This window comes from Hylobates moloch, unplaced genomic scaffold (genome assembly GCF_009828535.3).
Source record: "Hylobates moloch isolate HMO894 unplaced genomic scaffold, HMol_V3 SCAFFOLD_17, whole genome shotgun sequence".
NCBI classification, from domain to species: Eukaryota; Metazoa; Chordata; class Mammalia; order Primates; family Hylobatidae; genus Hylobates; species Hylobates moloch.
The window spans coordinates 49,838,395-49,858,562 of record NW_026652292.1 but is presented as its reverse complement, the minus strand read 5'-3'; the positions used below and the strand labels follow the sequence as shown (position 1 = coordinate 49,858,562).

The window sequence follows — 20,168 nt, the reverse complement described above, 5'->3', positions numbered from 1 at the left end:
AATGCCTTCAACAAATATTTGACAGTGATTTCATGACTGCTTTTATTAGTTATTTTGGCAATCACTTATAACTGCTAACTTCTGCTTGCCCATCAGCCCTTAGCTTAAATGTCACTTCCTTCAAGACGCCTTCCTGGTCCCCTCCACTAGGTTAGGTGGTCCTGATCTCTGCTGCCTTTCATACAACTCTTATGACTGATAAAAACGGCATGAGGGGGCTGGGCGCGGTGCCTCACGCCTGTAATCCCAGCACTTTGGGAGGCCGAGGGGGCGGATCACGAGCTCAGGAGATCGAGACCATCCTGGCTAACACGGTGAAACCCCGTCTCTACTAAAAATAACAACAACAAAAAATTAGCCGGGCGTGGTGGCGGGCGCCTGTAGTCCCAGCTACTGGGGAGGCTGAGGCAGGAGAATGGCGTGAACCAGGGAGGCGGAGCTTGCAGTGAGCCGAGATGGCGCCACTGCACTCCAGCCTGGGCGACAGAGCGAGACTCCGTCTCAAAACAAACAAACAAACAAACAAACAAAACGGCATGAGGGAAACTTCCATGTTTATTGTGTTCATCTTTGTATCCCTAATTCCAAACTTTCCAAGCCCGGCACCCAGCACACAGTAGGTTCTTAATATTTATTGAGTGAATGAATAAATGAAGTAAATTGGAAATGTAATTTGTCTTTGTCTAAAGGCAAGAACTCATTCAATATAACCTAGTCACTTGTCCTGACCTTCACCTCTTTCTTTAAGAACCTTATTGAGGGAAAATTTACATACCATAAGATTCACCCATTAAGCTCCTCTAATTTTTTTTTCTCTCTCATTTTTGTGTGTGAAGGTCATTTTCTAATGGCAAAAATGGAAAGAAAATAGAAGTAGAATGTTGTGGAATCTTAGATAAAGAATGGGCTCTTAGAGCCCAGTTTAGCCGGGTTTATTTCTCAGTTTTACTTTTCAATTGTGACCGTAAGCAAATTAACTTCTCTAGGCCTGGGATTCTGACCTGTAAAATTGCACTAATATGAGTCTCTTCACGGGCTCCTCTAAGGATTAAATGAGACGACACATGCAAAGGATCCCCAAAAACAATAACTCAAAAAATGTTGATTCCCTCCCTTCCTTCTGTCATCTGTTAACCTCAACTTCCTAAATAGAAGGTCTATTCTTTTACCATCGTCATTATTCTCTTCGGAGCCTATTTTTTAAAAATACTCAACCTTCTTGCTTCCTTCGCTACCTAAGTATTTCTGCAAGCCCACTTTGTTCTGCAGCTTAGCTTTCCTGGCACAATTCTTATAGATTTTGGTCCCTTTTAAAATTCATTCTTCAGCATATGCTTTCTCTCTCCATCTTTTGATTGGAGATCATTAGAGATCACCTGAGATCATTAGAGAACAGTGGTTTCCTTGGTTGCCATTCCCTTTCTTCTTCATTGGGAGTATTCTGCGGTGAACTCAGACATTTTATTTTTCAAAGCTTCCTATTCTTTTAAAAATGCCTTTCCTTTTACAGCCTCTCGCTCAAAATCATATCCATCTTTTCCCTGGATCTGTTTTCTAAAGTCTCCAATCGCCTGCCTTCTTTGTGTCTTGTATTACCCTCACATCCCCCAGCTTTCTACTGCTCTCCCAGGACCAACCATTTCTTCCCCGGGAGTCACATTACATCAGCATTCCTAATGCAATATCTGTTATCTACCACATTCTGTTTTATTCTAGGTAGTCACTTAAAAACGAACCTCGGTACTGGTCTGACTTAACATGGAGGAGGAATTGTCTAAGGTTAAACGCAAACTGCTGAGAGATTTGGGGCGGGGGGCACACATTCACATTCATTCATATTAAATATATACCTGTTGAATTTGTGCTTTTTCTCAAATGCTTCAGGGACCCGAGCTTTAGAGTAATTGGGATGGTGAAAGGATGGGTTTCCAGAAACTTCGCCCAAAATTAAAGACTCCATCAAAAGGACTGCTCCATACACTCAAGGAACACCCACCAACAAATCCCGTCTCCACAACCACCAGATTATCTCACCGGCGAGTGAGACTGCAAGGTTTGGGGGCCCGGCCGTACCACTCCGCGCTGCGCACGGGGGGTTCGTACCCATCTGGCCGCGACCGGCCGTTTCCCCCTCGCTTGGTTCTGCCCCTGCTCCCCCTGCGCAGGCCTCACAGTGCGTCTGGCCGGCGCTTTATAGCTGCAGCCTGGGCGGCTCCGCTAGCTGTTTTTCGTCTTCCCTGGGCTATTTCTGCCTGGCGCTCCGCGAAGATGCAGCTCAAGCCGATGGAGATCAACCCCGAGGTGAGCGCCAGGTGCACCGCTGCCCCGAGGGCGCGAGGCCGAGGGAGCCGAGTCGCCGACCGGTTCTGTTTTGCTTTTTTCTTTGCATTTGCCTTTCAGATGCTGAACAAAGTGAGTGGCGTCTCGCGCCGTCTCTGGCCCCCTCCCCCGCGAGCGCCGAGGCGGGGGCGCCCACCGGCTCCGGCTGCTGGCAGGGACCAAGGCCGCCCGCTGCGCGCACCGGAGACGGCCGGGCTGGGGCGTGGGCTGGGCGCCCTTCCTGGGCCCCTGCATTTAGCGGGTGACTCTACGAAACCGGTCACGGGGAGACGGAGGGGGCTGCGCCCCGTGGCAAGCGAGCGCCGGGCGGAGCTCCCGAGGGCGTGGCGCGGGCAGCACAGACTCTGCTGCACGGGCTTCGCGGGCGCCACGTGTGGGCCGCGCTTTGTGCTGTGTCATTGCGCCGGCCCGGGTGGGGGTGGCAGGGCGGGACTGGGGCTCCTCCCAGGCTCGGGTGCGGGCGCGGAGGGCGCGCGCCTCCTGGCCCCGCCCCCTGGTAGGTGCCCGCGACCCGCGTGTCCCCGTGCGCCTGGCCGCCTTGTCTCCTCTCCGCAGGTGCTGTCCCGGCTGGGGGTCGCCGGCCAGTGGCGCTTCGTGGACGTGCTGGGGCTGGAAGAGGAGTCTCTGGGCTCGGTGCCAGCGCCTGCCTGCGCGCTGCTGCTGCTGTTTCCCCTCACGGCCCAGGTAGGGCGTGGGGCCCAGGATGCGCGGGCCCCCAGCAGTGCACGCCGCTCCCCCACTTGAGGCGTCGGGGGCTCCCCGCCCCGCCCGCTCCCCTGTAGGTGATGCGGGGCGCGCCTCCAAGGAAGGGAGGAGCCTGCCTTTTCGTGGTACCTACTCCCTGGGCTCCTATTCCAGCGGTGCCTATGGCCCTCTTGCCCATCCGTCCACAATTGCCTTAAATTTGGAAGAGAGGCAGTATCTCAGTTCCATCGATCCCATTATCCAGGGAAATCATTCATCCTACTCATGAGTTACCTCGAACTTGGGCTTTTTCGAGCCTCCAGTTCCGGGGAATGGCTGCTGGTTTCCCTTTAAGGGCTATAATCTGTCAACTCATTGTTTGCTTCTCAGACTCCCACCTAGCTGTAGAATGGAGGGGGAAGGGCTGACCTAAATCGCAGGGAAACAATTAGGTTCGCTAATTCTCCGCCTCCATTGCCTGGGTTTCTGATGGTCTTAAGGGATTCTTCTCACTTCTCCACTCCCACCACTTGCACACTTGGTTTTTAGCCTCTTGAATGTATTTCTTAAAGCTTAATCATTTGTGTATGGTTTCTGTGTGGGAACCTCCTTCCTCTTCACTTATCCTCGTTCATCTCTGACCTTGTAGCTAACTGAAATAGGGGGTTATTAGCTCAGTTTTGAAAGCACCTTTGCATTTCCCTTGAAATGATTTTCCTCCTACAAGTGTGCTTGGATAGATGTATCTCAAAGACAGCGTCAGATTTTTGTTTTTTGTTTTTTTTTTTTAAGGATAGCTAGGATATTTGCTGTCTTGTGATGTATGGAATCCCAGTCATTAGCGCATGGCATTGTCTTATCTCCTATTGCTGTCACTTGACCGCTGATGTGGGAGTGACTGAAATTAGCTTTAGAAAAACTTGGGGCATCACTCTAAAGAGTGAGGTTAACTGAAGCACCGTCCTAAGGCTAGGTGTTCTGGAAGCATCTCTAGCCAAAATCAAGAGTGTGGGAAGTTCCAAGCCTTCCTCTTAGTAAATAAGCTAAGTATTGTGGGTAAAAACACTTATTACAGCTAATAAGATGATCTCACTGACATGTTTTTATTGCTAAAGTCTTTTACTTGGGCTAAAAGGGAGCTGCCAAGTTGTTGGAGGTCGAATTAGCTTCCTGGTTGACCAGATCAGTCTCCTGTCTCCAGTTGAGCATCACACAGAGGTTTTTTATTAGAGCAACCATGATGACTCGGAGGTTTTGAGCAGCATTCAGAGGCAGGGCCTCTGGGAGGCAGTGGTGCAGCATGTTTGCCTTTAAAAGCTGACGGTTCTCGTTTTGCTGGATCTTGTTTTAGAGAACATTCTAGTTTGTGTTATGTTTGAAAGAGCTCGATACTTTGTCCTTTAGTTTCAATTCAACCTATTAGATTGATCGAGCGCCTATTCTGCTACACAGAACGCCTACTGGACAAAACACTGAAGCCGACTGAAAGAAAAGTTGAGGTTTTATAGGTCGACTCCAAAGATGCTAATGTTAATTTGGAAGGCATTTAATTTTTGACTAAGGGAATGTTATGACCCCCTACGTGGACCACATCTGAAACATTAAGTGCTAGTAAACTATTTACAGAACGATTTCCATGGAAGAGCTCAAGCAGCCCTAAAGGATGGTGCTATCCCATTTTAACATTTCATCTAATTAGCCTAGAAAATGAAAAACTCTTACTGGTCAATAAATACTAAACTGAGGATCCAGTTAGATAGAAGCGAAAAAGTTCTGCTAGTTGGAGTTTAAGTTGATCTTCTGGGGTAAGAGATCTTACTCTTCTGTTAGTACCAGAGAGCAAGCTTAAACTTCAGTTCATGTACAGAAATGCAAAGCTACTAGAATTGGAAATATGTTTCTGATGGTCTGTCTGGTTTTGCTCATTATGGGAAATCAGTGTTTCTATAGTGTTAGTACCCTACTCTTTAACTGGGAAGTCCTAACTTACTATATTTTTATTTTTTAGAGACAAGGTCTCAAACTCCTGAGCTCAAGTGATCCTCCTGCCTCAGCCTCTCTAGTAGCTGGGATTATAGGCGCAAGCCACTGACCCTGGCCCAAGAAATCATAACTTCTAAGGTCTTTAAAGCTAGTTAGTGAAAAGTCCAGATAGGCTTACTAAATGACTGTACAAAAAGCTAGCAGATTGCAGGCCAGGCGCGGTGGCTCACGCCTGTAATCCCAGCACTTTGGGAGGCCGAGGCGAGTGGATCACGAGGTCAGGAGATCGAGACCATGGTGAAACCCCGTCTCTACTAAAAATACAAAAAATTAGCTGGGCGCGGTGGCGGGCGCCTGTAGTCCCAGCTACTCCGGAGGCTGAGGCAGGAGAATGGCATGAACCCAGGAGGCGGAGCTTGCAGTGAGCCAAGATCACGCCACTGCACTCCAGCCGGGGCGACAGAGCGAGACTCTGTCTCAAGAAAAAAAAAAAAGCTAGCAGATGCTTTGAGGAAATCCGTTTCCTGGTCTCATTCATTTACCAGTCTCTGTCCTCCTCCTCAAATTGCCAGTCTGTCCTCAAAGTAAACTGTTTAGCTGGCAAGGACAAGCTAGTGTCACATCTTCCTCTTGTAAAATCACAGCCCAATACCCTGGACCAGTTGTCTTTCCTTCCTTAAAAAGAGGGCGGAGGTAATGGTTAATTTCTTTCACTTACTCTTTTCAGCAGTTAAGGCTGTTTTTGTTTTTGAAGCGAAGTATACTTGAGCTGAGTAGAAGTAGAACCTTAAAGAATAATGAAATGTAAACCAGCTGGTGCTCTTGTTGGGCATTCAATTGACTGAACTTGATTTAGGATGCCTATGTGAAATAGTTGTTAAGTGTTAAAGGGAGAAAATAATGAACTGGTTTCTTTGCTTTCTCACTTCATGACACATTTTGGGCTGAAAGGTTGCAGTGGTGTCTAGACATAGCCTTGGGCAGTATCCAAGGCAGTCACTGCACTGCAGCACCCGGGTGGAGTCTCCGAACCTCTCAGAGTCCCACTGGCTGGCGTGGGTGGTGTGGGAGGCAGACAGACAGGCCCTTCTCTGGGAGTCAGCCAACATCTAGAACCAGGGCTCCTGGTCACACATCCCACTGGTGTTTCCATTTAGGTGGTAGAAATCACTGTGCTGCCATCTGTTTTTTGCACTTTCATTCTGAGATGTAAAAACGCTTTTCACATTCGCAGCATGAGAACTTCAGGAAAAAACAGATTGAAGAGCTGAAGGGACAAGAAGTTAGTCCTAAAGTGTACTTCATGAAGCAGACCATTGGGAATTCCTGTGGCACAATCGGACTTATTCACGCAGTGGCCAATAATCAAGATAAACTGGGATTTGGTAGGTGTGGGTTTTGAGGCCAGTCATCCTAAGCTTGAACTTGAAACGTGGAGTTCAGAAACAGCTGTGTTCCTGAGGTCAGAGATGCTGTACCTTTTGAAACCATTTTGTAATGAGGTGTCAGACGTTTAATCTGACTCACAATCCTCCTCAGAAAGGATTCCTAGCACTTCCAAATTTTGAAATGGTCCCATTTCACAAATTTTAGAGCTGAAAGTTCATATTGAGGTCTTTTGAAATATACGTTGTTCTTGCTATAGGTTTGTAATTAGTGTCTCTTAGGCTTATCCACACTGAGCATTAACAAAATGCTTATGTCAGTGGTTAGCCAGTCAGATGTCTCTATGCTGGACTATTTTGTTTCTTTACATTTCTATTCAAGATCTTTATTTTCTATCTGAATAACCGAATTACTAAGGCTGAATTTTCTACCCTAAAATAATCTTGGTTTGGGAATCATTTTTATTAGAACATGATTATAGCGTCATGTATATAATAGATGTTAACTGTACGTTCTTAGATGCTGTAGATAGAGCAGGCAAACAGGGCAGCCCCAGCTTTTATGGTGCTAGAAATCTCAAATACGTTTTACAAATTAAGAATTGCTGTGAAAAAGTGACAGGAGATTTGAGAGATGAGTGAGGTGGGAGGGAAAAAAGGGGTCCAGGGTAGAAGGGAACAGAGGCAAGAAAGAGCTTGGCATATTGGGAGAGCAGAGAGACCTCTCTGGCTTGAAAGCAGTGAATAGAGAGGGGTTAGAGAAAGAGGCTGGGGGAAAAGGTACAGCTCATCCACAACCCTGGAGGTAGTTTTAAAGACTCAGGTTGCTCAGCATGTTCAGCAAAGGCTTAAGTCAACAATAAATATGTACCCACTTGTATTATTTTATCTATACTAACATTTCCATTTTTTTTTTAAGAGGATGGATCAGTTCTGAAACAGTTTCTTTCTGAAACAGAGAAAATGTCCCCTGAAGACAGAGCAAAATGCTTTGAAAAGAATGAGGTGAGAGAACTTTGAGAGCATTGCCTTTAAATAACTCGAGATTTTTGTGCTAATTATTTTCTTTTTTTCCGCAGGCCATACAGGCAGCCCATGATGCTGTGGCACAGGAAGGCCAATGTCGGGTAAATGCAAATACAAATCGGAGCCAGGCTGCCTGGGTGCCGTCTGTGTTTCCACTGAAATTGTGCAGGAATCTCTTACTGGAACACAGCAAATGTTATCCACCCAAGGCCAAATGATACCAGAAAGTTCTACCCAAATAATGCTTTGACTAGACCTGTTCATAAAAAAGCCTCTTCAGAAACTGTATTGCCGTTGAAATCTTGAGTAAATTCAAACTGACAGTATTTTGTTTAGATCCAAATGAGTCTTATAGGCCAGGCATAGTGGCTCATACCTGTAATCCCAACAATTGGAGAGGCCGAGGAGGGTGAATCACTTGAGCCCAGGAGTTTGAGACCAGCCTGGCCAACATGGTGAAACCCCGGGAGGCTGAGGTGGGAGAATTGCTTGAGCCCTGGAGGCAGAGGTTGCAGTGAGCTGAGACCATGCCACTGCACTCTGGCTTGGGTGACTGTCTCAAAAACAGAAACAAATGAGGTCTTATAGAGTGTACACCTCTCCTAGTAAGTGAGCATTTCAAATAATCTTCACAGGCTGTTGGGGAGAATGAAACACACAACGAAGGACAAGTTCTGGAAGGCTTGAATATACCATAATCTGATGAGAACCTCTGAGTCAGCTGCTAAATTTAAGTCAGATCTCAGTGTCCTTTTAAAACAAAAAGCAAAAAACTTTTATTTTTTTTTTGACAAGGTCAGGCTCCATTTCCCAGGCTGGAATGCAGTGGTGTGATCTTGGCTCACTGCAACAATTCTCTCACCTCAGCCTCCCGAGTAGCTGGGATTACAAGTACACACCACCACGCCTACTAATTTTTATATTTTTTGTAGAGTTGGGGTTTTACCATGTTGTTCAGGCTGGTCTTGAACTCTTGTGAGCTCAAGTGATCTGCCTGCCTCACCCTCCCAAGCGCTAGTATTACAGGCATGAGCCACCGTGCCCATCCAGATCTCAGTGTCTTTATAACTACAACTGGCTGTGCCATTTTCTAGCATTGACCTTGGTTGAGATACTTAGCCTCTCTAAACCTCAATTTTCTCCTCAGTAAAAATCCTGTAGTATAGCATCCTCTTAGAGTTGTTCTGACAGTTAACAGTATATTTACCTTAATGGGCTTAGAATAGGGCCTAATGTAAGACATACATTAAATATTAGCTATCATTTTTAAAAAGCAAGTCATTCAAGCATATTTCACTTGAATTGCAAGATAATTTTAAAAATAAGTTCAGCTTACGCTCATTTTCAAAAATTTCTTCACTTTCTTTAGGTAGATGACAAGGTGAATTTCCATTTTATTCTGTTTAACAACGTGGATGGCCACCTCTATGAACTTGGTATGTTTCACTCCATTTTCGGAACCCAGTGTAGTTTCATGCATTCTTTCAGACTGAATTTCTCTTGATATATTGTTGTATGACTTTATGGCACTTGGCATATCATTGTTTATAAAGTCACAATAACAAAGTATTCTCACGAGGGCACTTAACCTCTTATTATCCCCAGAGCAACTTCCTCAGGCAACTGACTAGCATCCCCTAGTATCATCCTTTCTGGGCAAAGAATACGTCTGAAAAAGGATCAGTGCCTGAATATGACCTTACTTGTCTAAAAAGAATCTGGACATATTGGAATAATTTCTATTAACTAGTTTATAGCATCAAGAAAGACAGCCCACCTTGTAAGATTCATTCCTTTTGTATTAATGGAGAAAGACTTGTAACTGTGTTGTCTCAAGCCAAGATACCACCTACAGGCTTACAAAGGCAAAGGAATAGTGAAGGCAATCTACAGTCATTGGAGGGCAGATAAAATCTCAGGTGTCTCCTCCTCTTGCCTCCATCTTTCCTATACCCCAGAGACTGTGTCTGACTTTTGCTCTGTGGCCCTTTCCAAGAGTTGGGGCACAGGCCTCTCTGTTAGGGTAGCTGACTTGAGCTTGTGCAATCTTGTTAATTATAGACTAGAATTGCCTGGAATGGATGCCTAGGAACACTTGAACCTCATTTGCAGCCTGTTGCTTTATAACCAGGCTTCCTTTTGTGGGTTTGGCAGTGGTTTTTGGAAGAATCTAAAACTTCCATCTGGGCTAGGTAAGCACGGTAGCCAGAAAACATGCAGAGAAAATTGACGTGCCTGGCTTCTTTGTTACAGATGGACGAATGCCTTTTCCGGTGAACCATGGTGCCAGTTCAGAGGACACCCTGCTGAAGGTCATCTTTGGAATGCATCCCTTCTTAATGGGCCCCACAATTCTTTGGCCAAATATTCTATTCTAAAGTGCTAACACTCTTCCAGTACAGCCAGCATCAGTTGCCTGGGTTAATAGCAGTCTTTAGGGCGGCAAGATCATCTTAGTAATTCTATCTACCTTATTTTATTGCGAGTGGTTTTAAACAGGGCTTCAGAGACACCCTGAGTAATCTGTTTCATGTGCTGTCTTTAGTCCACAGTTAGAATTAGCCTGAAAGCTGTCGCTTTGCTTCCTGGTGGGATTAAGGTGACCATTGTCCTCTCATCAGATTACATCATAGCTAAAGACTCAATGTAACAGCAGCCTTTCATAATCCCTCTAAGACAACTGGATTTGGGTCAGTCTTGGAGGTGTAGTGTACTATAGATTCTAGTTAGGTGGTTAAATTTAGGAGTTTTTCCTTCCCACATGGTCTGTTAAAAGAACAAAAGAAGCAGATTTAAAATCTACCTGACAAAAACTGTTAATATCCAGGATCACTTTGTAACCATCCTGCACAGAAAAGTGATTCTGGACAAAGGTTGGTAGACAACTCTAGGCCTCTTCACTAAAAAATGAGTCTCGAGTTGAATCAATTTGCTATTATAAAGGAAAATTGCTTAATTATGATATACAAAATACTGTTTTTAGCTTGCTGTGCTGAAGAAAAATATACAAACTGCTGTTAAGATATAACTAAATTTGAGTAGTAATAGTATCAAATCTTTGCAGAACTTAAAGTGTGCAGACCAGGACTCAGCAAGCATTTTCTATAAAGAGCCAAACAAAATATTTTAGGCTTTGTATGGCATATGGCTCCGTTGCAAGTATTCAGTTCTGCTGTTACAACTCAGCAGCCCATAGACACTGTCTAAATGAATGTATGTAGCTGTTTTCCACCAGCACAGGCTGGATTGGGTCCACATGCTGCAGTTTACTGACCCCTGTTCTTAGGTGCTCTTCTAGGTGATGTATGTCTTTTATAGAAATCCTTTAATGACACAGTGAGGTAGGTATCCCCATTTCAGAGCTGAGAAAACTCAAGAGTTGAAGGCCTGAGGTCAGGGACTTACATGGCAAACTGTGGTTCAAACCTAGATAGTCTGGCAAGGCGCGGTGGCTCATGCCTATAATCCCAGCACTTTGGGAGGCCAACGCGGGAGGATTCCTTGAGCTCAGGAGTTCAAGACCAGCTTGGGCAAAATGGTGAAACCCCGTCTCTACTAAAAATACAAAAATTAGCCAGGCCTGGTGGTGCATGCCTGTAGTCCGAGCTGCTTGGGAGGCTGAGGCACAAGAATCGCTTGTTACCTGGGAGGCGGAGGTTGCAGTGAGCTGAGATTGCACAACTGTACTCCAGTCTGGGCAACAGAGCAAGACTCTGTCTCAGAAGAAAAAAAGAAAACTTAGTCCGCATCTGGCGTCTGTGCTTTTAGCCATTGTACAATACCAATATGACCTTTCTTTAGAAAAGACCTCTCTTTGGAACTTCACAGACCTGATAGCCCCAAGATGCTAGTGGACCACATTATGCCACTCTTAATAGGGAGGGTTGATTTCGCTCATCTGTCAGACACACCTGAGATCAGTTAAAGCTAATTCTTGGTATTCAAGAGGTATGTGGGAATAGTAATATGGAATGAAGAATAGACCTGGAGAGCCAGGATGGGATGGAGGGGTTTCATGAGAGAGTCAGAATTTACTTGGTGAGAATAAGAAAACAGGCAGAATTTCTGGTCTTTGATCCATTTGGAGGAAAGAGACCCTGGTCCTTCCTAGTAAAGCTTTTAAGGTGCATGCTAACTCATGTAACACTGCACGAATACCATAAAAATGTGCCCCACATAGGATACAAGTGTCACATGAGTAGAATTTATAAGGTGTGGGGGAAGGTAAAATTTTTGTATAGAGATGGGGCGGGGAGGGACTCACTATGTTGCCGAGGCTGGTCTTTAACTCTTGGGCTCAAGTGATCTTCCTGCCTCAGCTTCCTGGAGTGCTGGGATTATAGGCATGAGCCACGGTAACCGGCTAAAACTTTTTTTTTTAACTTTTCTAATTAGAACCTTATTTAAAATTAAAAGAGTTTCTAAATTAAACCAGCATTTTAGTTAAAATTCTTACCCTAAGTAAGGCTGGTTCTATATGGTTAAGGATGTTTTAGGTTGTCTAAACGTCACACTAAATTATTAAACTGGTGAGAAGATACATGCACTTAACCCAAATATCCTAAACTTGAATGAATTAGATTCCTGCACATTAGCTCTGTAAAAGACGGTTATTCTCTTTAAAGATACAGCTTTAATAGTGAAATCAATATTGTATATCCTATAGTAAGGTCAATTCAGGGAAGACAGGTCTGGAATATTGATATATTAAACTTGGTAGAGGATAAAATGTTGATGTCAATCCAGATACTCTTTGGTTGCTTTTTTTGAGAAAGGGTCTTGCTGTGTCATTCAGGTTGGAGTGCAGTGGTGCAATCATGGCTTACTGTAGCCTTGAAGTCCTTGCTCAAGCAATCCTCCCACCTAAGTCTTCTGAGTAGCCAGGACTAGAAGTGCACACCAGCATGCCCAGCTAATTTTTAAATTTTTAGTAGAGATGTTGCCCAGGCTGGTCTTGAACTCCTGAGCTCAAGCCATCCGCTGCCTCAGCTTCCCAAAGTGCTGAGATTGCAGGCCTGAGCCATGTCTGGCCCAAACTCATTGAGTTGGTGATTTCTAAATTTTAGGAGTGATGTTTCATTACCATTCTGTATCATAGAGCATTTCTTTTCTCCTTCAGGGTCTTATACTATGGTTTACAGGGTTGTCTTTCCACTGGGCTTTTTTATAGATTGAACAGAGTAATATTTTTGATCCCAAAACAATTATATCCTAGAAGTTGGTAAATAAAACTGGGATCAGTTTTGTTACCAGTCTTTGTCATCTAGATCTTAGAAGTAGTAACACATGTGACTTCACCATCAATCTCTAAGGTTCCATTGCTTGTCTGTACCTAGAATACCAGGTAAACGTTTTTTAAAATGTTTACTTAGAAGACAATTTTCTTTATTCCAGGAATTTCTGAGTTACAACTTTTCACTTATGCCACCTTATGGAAGAAAGATCAATTTCCAATCTTTAGATTTGAGGAAAATAACGTTAATAGTTGTGTTTTTGTTGTTGGTTTTTTTTTTTTTTTTTTAAACTTTTCCAAAACCAGGTACAAGGTGAGAGAAGCACAAAACCATTTGGTGGAAGTGATAAGTCAAATCCATGATGTAACCATGTCTTTCCCATCACCTGATTTTTTGCTTTAAGCCCTGGTTTTCAAATTAATGATGGAATTAAAGTTGATGAGGGTGAACTTTGAGCATTAATAGACCTTGGAGCCTTTCCCTATGTGACTTTCATTTTGAGCGCTTGCTGTTTGGATTTTAATGACATTTCTCTTTTCCAGGATGCTGCCAAGGTCTGCAGAGAATTCACCGAGCGTGAGCAAGGAGAAGTCCGCTTCTCTGCGGTGGCTCTCTGCAAGGCAGCCTAATGCTCTGTGGGAGGGACTTTGCTGATTTCCCCTCTTCCCTTCAACATGAAAATATATACCCCCCCATGCAGTCTAAAATGCTTCAGTACTTGTGAAACACAGCTGTTCTTCTGTTCTGCAGACACGCCTTCCCCTCAGCCACACCCAGGCACTTAAGCACAAGCAGAGTGCACAGCTGTCCACTGGGCCATTGTGGTGTGAGCTTCAGATGGCGAAGCATTCTCCCCGGTATATGTCTTGTATCCGATATCTAAGGCTTTAAATGGCTACTTTGGTTTCTGTCTGTAAGTTAAGACCTTGGATGTGGTTTAATTGTTTGTCCTCAAAAGGAATAAAACTTTTCTGCTGATAAGATAGCCACAGCTGATTCTCATTTTCTTTTACCCTCCCCTCAATATGTCAGGTTATTTTGGTAGTAATATATGAATGTCTTCCATATAAGTAACTCATACAATGCTGCTAAGAATTACCGTAAAAACATTGGTTTGGTGTGTCTTTGGATTTTTTTTGCGTTTGTATTCCCTATGTATACCTGTAGAAACTAATTTTTAAAGATTTTTAAATAGGCAAATTTTGTAGCACAATTTTAGACTTATAAAAATACTGAAGACAAAAAATACTGGACATTGTAGAAGTCCCATAAACCTGCCACCCAGTTTCCTCTATTGTAGTAATCGGGGTTCTCTAGAGGACAGAACTAATAGGATATATGTATATATAAAAGGGAGTTTATTAAGGAGTGTTGACCCACACCATCACAAGGTAAAGTCCCATGGTAGGCCCTCTGCAAGCTGAGGAGCAAGGAAGCCAGTCCGAGTCTCAAAACCTCAAAAGTAGGAAAACCAACAGTGCAGCGTTCACTCTGTATTCGAAGGTCCAAGAGTCCCAAAGCTGAAAAACTTGGGAGTCTGATGTTCTAGGGGAGGACACATCCAGCACAGGAGAAAGATGGAGGCCAGGAGACTGGGCCAGTCTAGTCTTCCCACATTCTTTTGCCTGCTTTTATTCTGGCTGCGCTGGCCGCTGATTAGATTGTGCCTACCCAGATTGAGGGTGGGTCTGCCTTTCCCAGTCCACCGACTCAAGTGTTAATCTCCTTCAGCAACACCCTCACAGACACCCAGGAAAAATACAATACCTTCAGTCCAAGTTGATGCTCAATATTAGCCATCACAATTATTGACATATGGATACACTGCTATTAACTCAAGTCCATAGCTTGTTTAGATTTCTTGGCTGTTTCCCTAATGTCCTTTTTCTGTTTCAGGATCCCATCCAGGATCCCACATGACTGTTAGTTGCCATGTCTCACCAGGCTCCTTTGGGCTCTGTCAGTTTCTCAGACTTCTCCTCTTTCATGACCTTGACGAATTTGAGGAGTACCATCAAGTATTTTGTAAGGTGCCCCTCTATTGGGATTTGTCTAATGTTAGACTAGGGTTATGGGTTTTGGAGAGGCAGACCACAGAGGCAAAGCGTTGTTTTCATCATATGCTATAAAGGGTACAGAAGCATACTTTATCACTGATTCTGACCACTTACCTGGCTGAGGTCGTGTTTGAAACACTTCACTGTAAACTCACTCGCCCTGCCTTTTCCATGCTGTACTCTTAGGAAGTCACCATGCAAAGCCCACACTTAAGGAGTGGAGGTATATGTTCTATCTCCTTGAGGGCTAAGTATCTATATGAATTATTTGGAATTCTTTTGGAAGGGAGAGTTGTCTTTTTTCTCCTATTTAACCATTTTTATCAGTATGAACTCATATCGTATACTGTGGATTTATGTTATAATCCAGTACTACCTGCTGCCCACATTGTTCCGCTTTAGTTGTTGGGAGCTCTTTCAGTTGGCTCCTATGTTGCTTTGACATACCCCAATCAGTGCATCATGTTTTGTTTTTCTTAGCAATTCCTTACTGTCTAGAAATTAGTTTTTGTTTTTTTTTTTTAAAAAAGCAAAAGTCTTTGGCATTTGTTGTTAAACCTTACTTTATAGATCAATGTGCCTTTGTTTTATAGATAAGGATACACTATTATGTAATTTATAGGTTTTCATTAAATATTAAATGAGGACGTCTGTTCTCAACAATGGACATTGAATGTAACAGTTCACTTCCAGTTATACAAAGTGAGGGAAGCAGGGAAGAAACCCAATGCTTCCTGCCTATACTGTGATCCTCACAGAAGGGCTCTGTCCTGTCTGGTGCCAGGAATCCAGATAACTTGGGTCTCAGCTGCCTTATTCACAGTTCTCTTAGCCCTGATTATGGTGGTAATACTCCTGATTCCAACTTTTTTTTTGGGGGGGGGGCATAATTTACAGAAAATTTATTCGTGTATTCAAATTTATCTGCAATTTCTTTTTTAAAAAAATTTTATTATTATACTTTAAGTTTTAGGGTACATGTGTACAACATGCAGGTTTGTTAACATATGTATACATGTGCCATGTTGGTGTGCTGCACCCATTAACTCGTCATTTAGCATTAGGTATATCTCCTAATGCTATCCCTCCCCCCCCTCCCCCCACCCCACAACAGTCCCCAGTGTGTGATGTTCCCCTTCCTGTGTCCATGTGTTCTCATTGTTAAATTCCCACTTATGAGTGAGAACATGCAGTGTTTGGTATTTTTGTCCTTGCAATAGTTTGCTGAGAATGATGGTTTCCAGCTTCATCCATGTCCCTACAAAGGACATTAACTCATCATTTTTTATGGCTGCGTAGTATTCCATGGTGTATATGTGCCACATTTTCTTAATCCAGTCTATTATTGTTGGACATTTGGGTTGGTTCCAAGTCTTTGCTATTGTGAATAGTGCTGCAATAAACATATGTATGCATGTGTCTTTATAGCAGCATGATTTATAATCCTTTGGGTATATACCCAGTAATGGGATGGCTGGATCAAATGGTATTTCTAGTTCTAGATCCCTGAGGAATCGCCACACTGACTTCCACAATGGTTGAACTAGTTTACAGTCCCACCAACAGTGTAAAAGTGTTCCTATTTCTCCACATCCTCTCCAGCACCTGTTGTTTCCTGACTTTTTAATGATGGCCATTCTAACTGGTGTGAGATGGTATCTCATTGTGGTTTTGATTTGCATTTCTCTGATGGCCAGTGATGATGAGCATTTTTTCAAGTGTTTTTTGGCTGCATAAATGTCTTCTTTTGAGAAGTGTCTGTTCATATCCTTCACCCACTTTTTGATGGGGTTGTTTGTTTTTTACTTGTAAATTTGTTTGAGTTCATTGTAGATTCTGGATATTAGCCCTTTGTCAGATGAGTAGGTTGCAAAAATTTTCTCCCATTTTGTAGGTTGTCTGTTCACTCTGATGGTAGTTTCTTTTGCTGTGCAGAAGCTCTTTAGTTTAATTAGATCCCATTTGTCAATTTTGGCTTGTGTTGCCCTTGCTTTTGGTGTTTTAGACATGAAGTCCTTGCCCATGCCTATGTCCTGAATGGTATTGCCTAGGTTTTCTTCTAGGGTTTTTATGGCTTTAAGTCTAATATGTAAGTCTTTAATCCATCTTGAATTAACTTTTGTATAAGGTGTAAGGAAGGGATCTAGTTTCAGCTTTCTACATATGGCTAGCCAGTTTTCCCAGCACCATTTATTAAATAGGGAATCCTTTCCCCATTGCTTGTTTTTGTCAGGTTTTTCAAAGATCAGATAGTTGTAGATATGCGGCATTATTTCTGAGGGCTCTGTTCTGTTCCATTGGTCTATATCTCTGTTTTGGTACCAGTACCATGCTGTTTTGGTTACTATAGCCTTGTAGTATAGTTTGAAGTCAGGTGTCGTGATGCCTCCAGCTTTGTTCTTTTGGCTTAGGATTGACTTGGCAATGCGGGCTCTTTTTTGGTTTCATATGAACTTTAAAGTAGTTTTTTCAAATTCGGTGAAGAAAGTCATTGGTAGCTTGATGGGGATGGCATTGAACCTATAAATTGCCTTGGGCAGTATGGCCATTTTCACAATATTGATTCTTCCTACCCCTGATCATGGAATGTTCTTCCATTTGTATCCTCTTTTATTTCATTGAGCAGTGGTTTGTAGTTCTCCTTGAAGAGGTCCTTCACATACCTTGTAAGTTAGATTTCTAGGTATTTTATTCTCTTTGAAGCAATTGTGAATGGGAGTTCACTCGTGATTTGGCTCTCTGTTTGTCTGTTATTGGTGTATAAAAATGCTTGTGATTTGTGCACATTGATTTTGTATCCTGAGACTTTGCTGAAGTTGCTTATCAGCTTAAGGAGATTTTGGGCTGAGACAATGGGGTTTTCTAGATATACAATCATGTCATTTGCAAACAGGGACAATTTGACTTCCTCTTTTCCTAATTGAATGTCCTTTATTTCCTTCTCCTGCCTGATTGCCCTGGCCAGAACTTCCAACACTATGTTGAATAGGAGTGGTGAGAGAGGGCATCTGTCTTGTGCCAGTTTTCAAAGGGAATGCTTCCAGTTTTTGTTCATTCAGTATGATATTGGCTGTGGGTTTGTCATAGATAGCTCTTATTATTTTGAGATACATCCCATCAATACCTAATTTATTAAGAGTTTTTAGCATGAAGAGTTGTTGAATTGTGTCGAAGGCCTTTTCTGCATCTATTGAGATAATCGTGGTTTTTGTCTTTGGTTCTGTTTATATCCTGGATTACGTTTATTGATTTTCGTATGTTGAACCAGCCTTGTGTCCCAGGGTTGAAGCCCATTTGATCATGGTGGATAAGCTTTTTGATGTGCTGCCAGATTGGGTTTGCCAGTATTTTATTGAGGATTTTTGCATCAATGTTCATCAAAGATATTGGTCTAAAATTCTCTTTTTTTGTTGTATCTTTGCCAGGCTTTGGTATCAGCATGATGCTGGCCTCATAAAATGAGTTAGGGAGGATTCCCTCTTTTTCTATTGATTAGAATAGTTTCAGAAGGAATGGTACCAGCTCCTCCTTGTACCTCTAGTAGAATTCGGCTGTGAATCCATCTGGTCCTGGACTTTTTTTGGTTGGTAAGCTATTAATTATTGCCTCAATTTCAGAGCCTGTTATTGGTGTATTCAGAGATTCAACTTCTTCCTGGTTTAGTCTTGGGAGGGTGTATGTGTTGAGGAATTTATCCATTTCTTCTAGATTTTCTAGTTTATTTGCATAGAGGTGTTTATATTATTCTCTGATGGTAGTTTGTATTTCTGTGGGCTCGGTGGTGATGTCCGCTTTGTCATTTTTTATTGCGTCTATTTGATTCTTCTCTCTTTTCTTCTTTATTAGTCTTGCTAGCGGTCTATCAATTTTGTTGATCTTTTCAAAAAACCAGCTCCTGGATTCATTGATTTTTTGAAGGGTTTTTTGTGTCTCTATTTCCTTCAGTTCTGCTCTGATCTTAGTTATTTCTTGCCTTGTGCTAGCTTTTGAATGTGTTTGCTCTTGCTTCTCTAGTTATTTTAATTGAGATGTTAGGGTGTCGATTTTAGATCTTTCCTGCTTTCTCTTGTGGGCATTTAGTGCTATAAACTTCCCTCTACACACTGCTTTGAATGTGAGATTCTGGTATGTTGTGTCTTTGTTCTCATTGGTTTCAAAGAACATCTTTATTTCTGCCTTCATTTTGTTATGTACCCAGTAGTCATTCAGGAGCAGGTTGTTCAGTTTCCACGTAGTTGAGCAGTTTTGAGGGAGTGAGTTTCTTAATCCTGAGTTCTAGTTTGATTGCACTGTGGTCTGAGAGACAGTTTGGTATAATTTCTGTTCTTTTACATTTGCTGGGGAGTGCTTTACTTCCAACTATGTTGTCAATTTTGGAATAGGTGTGGTGTGGTGCTGAAAATAATGTGTATTCTGTTGATTTGGGGTGGAGATTTCTGTAGATGTCTATTAGGTCCGCTTGGTACAGAGCTGAGTTAATTCCTGGATATCCTTGTTAACCTTCTGTCTCGTTGATCTGTCCAATGTTGACAGTGGGGTGTTAAAGCCTCCCATTATTATTGTGTGGGAGTCTAAGTCTCTTTATAGATCTCTAAGGACTTGCTTTATGAATCTGAGTGCTCCTGTATTGGGTGCATATATATTTAGGATAGTTAGCTCTTCTTGTTGAATTGATCCCTTTACCATTATGTAATGGCCTTCTTTGTCTCTTTTGATCTTTGTTGGTTTAAAGTCTGTTTTATCTGAGACTAGGATTGCAACCCCTGCCTTTTTTTGTTTTCCATTTGCTTGGTAGATCTTCCTCCATCCCTTTATTTTGAGCCTATGTGTGTCTCTGCACGTGAGATGGGTTTCCTGAATACAGCACACTGATAGGTCTTGACTCTTTATCCAGTTTGCTAGTCTGTGTCTTTTAATTGGAGCATTTAGCCGATTTACATTTAAGGTTAATATTGTTATGTGTGAATTTGATCCTGTCATTATGATGTTAGCTGGTTATTTTGCTCGTTAGTTGATGCAGTTTCTTCCTAGCCTTGATGGTCTTTACAATTTGGCAGGTTTTTGCAGTGGCTGGTACCAGTTGTTCTTTTCCATGTTTAGTGCTTCCTTCAGGAGCTCTTTTAGGGCAGGCCTGGTGGTGACAAAATCTGTCAGCATTTGCTTGTCTGTAAAGTATTTTATTTCTCCTTCACTTATGAAGCTTAGTTTGGCTGGATATGAAATTCTGGGTTGAAAATTCTTTTCTTTAAGGATGTCGAATATTGGCCCCCACTCTCTTCTGGCTTGTAGAATTTCTGCCGAGAGATCCACTGTTAGTCTGATGGGCTTCCCTTTGTGGGTAACCCGACCTTTCTCTCTGGCTGCCCTTAACATTTTTTCCTTCATTTCAACTTTGGTGAATCTGACAATTATGTGTCTTGGAATTGCTTTTCTCGAGGCGTATCGTTGTGGTGTTCTCT

At 42.8% G+C, this 20,168-nt stretch overlaps 1 protein-coding gene and 1 long non-coding RNA gene across 3 annotated transcripts in view; one reads left to right on the top strand and one right to left on the bottom strand.

The window, feature by feature from the left end:
• Nucleotides 1-2,019, bottom strand: part of LOC116456986 (uncharacterized) — a 39,278-nt gene extending 37,259 nt beyond the window's left edge. Inside the window, exon 1 of the long non-coding RNA XR_004244865.1 lies at nt 1,851-2,019. This is a non-coding gene — a long non-coding RNA (uncharacterized LOC116456986). The remainder of the gene's footprint in view (nt 1-1,850) is intronic.
• Nucleotides 2,020-2,176: 157 nt separating this feature from the next.
• On the top strand, nt 2,177-13,643 carry UCHL1 (ubiquitin C-terminal hydrolase L1). 2 transcript variants are annotated; one of them, XM_032135212.2, is made up of 9 exons: nt 2,187-2,301; nt 2,401-2,412; nt 2,896-3,024; nt 6,242-6,392; nt 7,312-7,397; nt 7,472-7,519; nt 8,788-8,854; nt 9,672-9,730; nt 13,195-13,643. In XM_032135212.2, the coding sequence occupies exons 1-9, from the start codon at nt 2,269-2,271 to the stop codon at nt 13,279-13,281; spliced, it is 672 nt and encodes a 223-aa protein (XP_031991103.1). In that variant the 5' UTR covers nt 2,187-2,268; the 3' UTR covers nt 13,282-13,643. The 2 variants fall into 2 exon arrangements, with proteins under 2 accessions (XP_031991101.1, XP_031991103.1); XM_032135210.3 differs by having other exon boundaries at nt 2,177-2,301; nt 2,401-3,024.
• Nucleotides 13,644-20,168: the final 6,525 nt, after the last annotated feature.

Coding starts and splice junctions, on each gene's coding strand:
- UCHL1 (XM_032135210.3), top strand. CDS start 2,269: ATGCAGCTCAAGCCGATGGAGATCAACCCCGAG. Junction 3,025..6,241: donor TGTTTCCCCTCACGGCCCAG/GTAGGGCGTGGG, acceptor TCACATTCGCAG/CATGAGAACTTCAGGAAAAA. Junction 6,393..7,311: donor TCAAGATAAACTGGGATTTG/GTAGGTGTGGGT, acceptor TTTTTTTTTAAG/AGGATGGATCAGTTCTGAAA.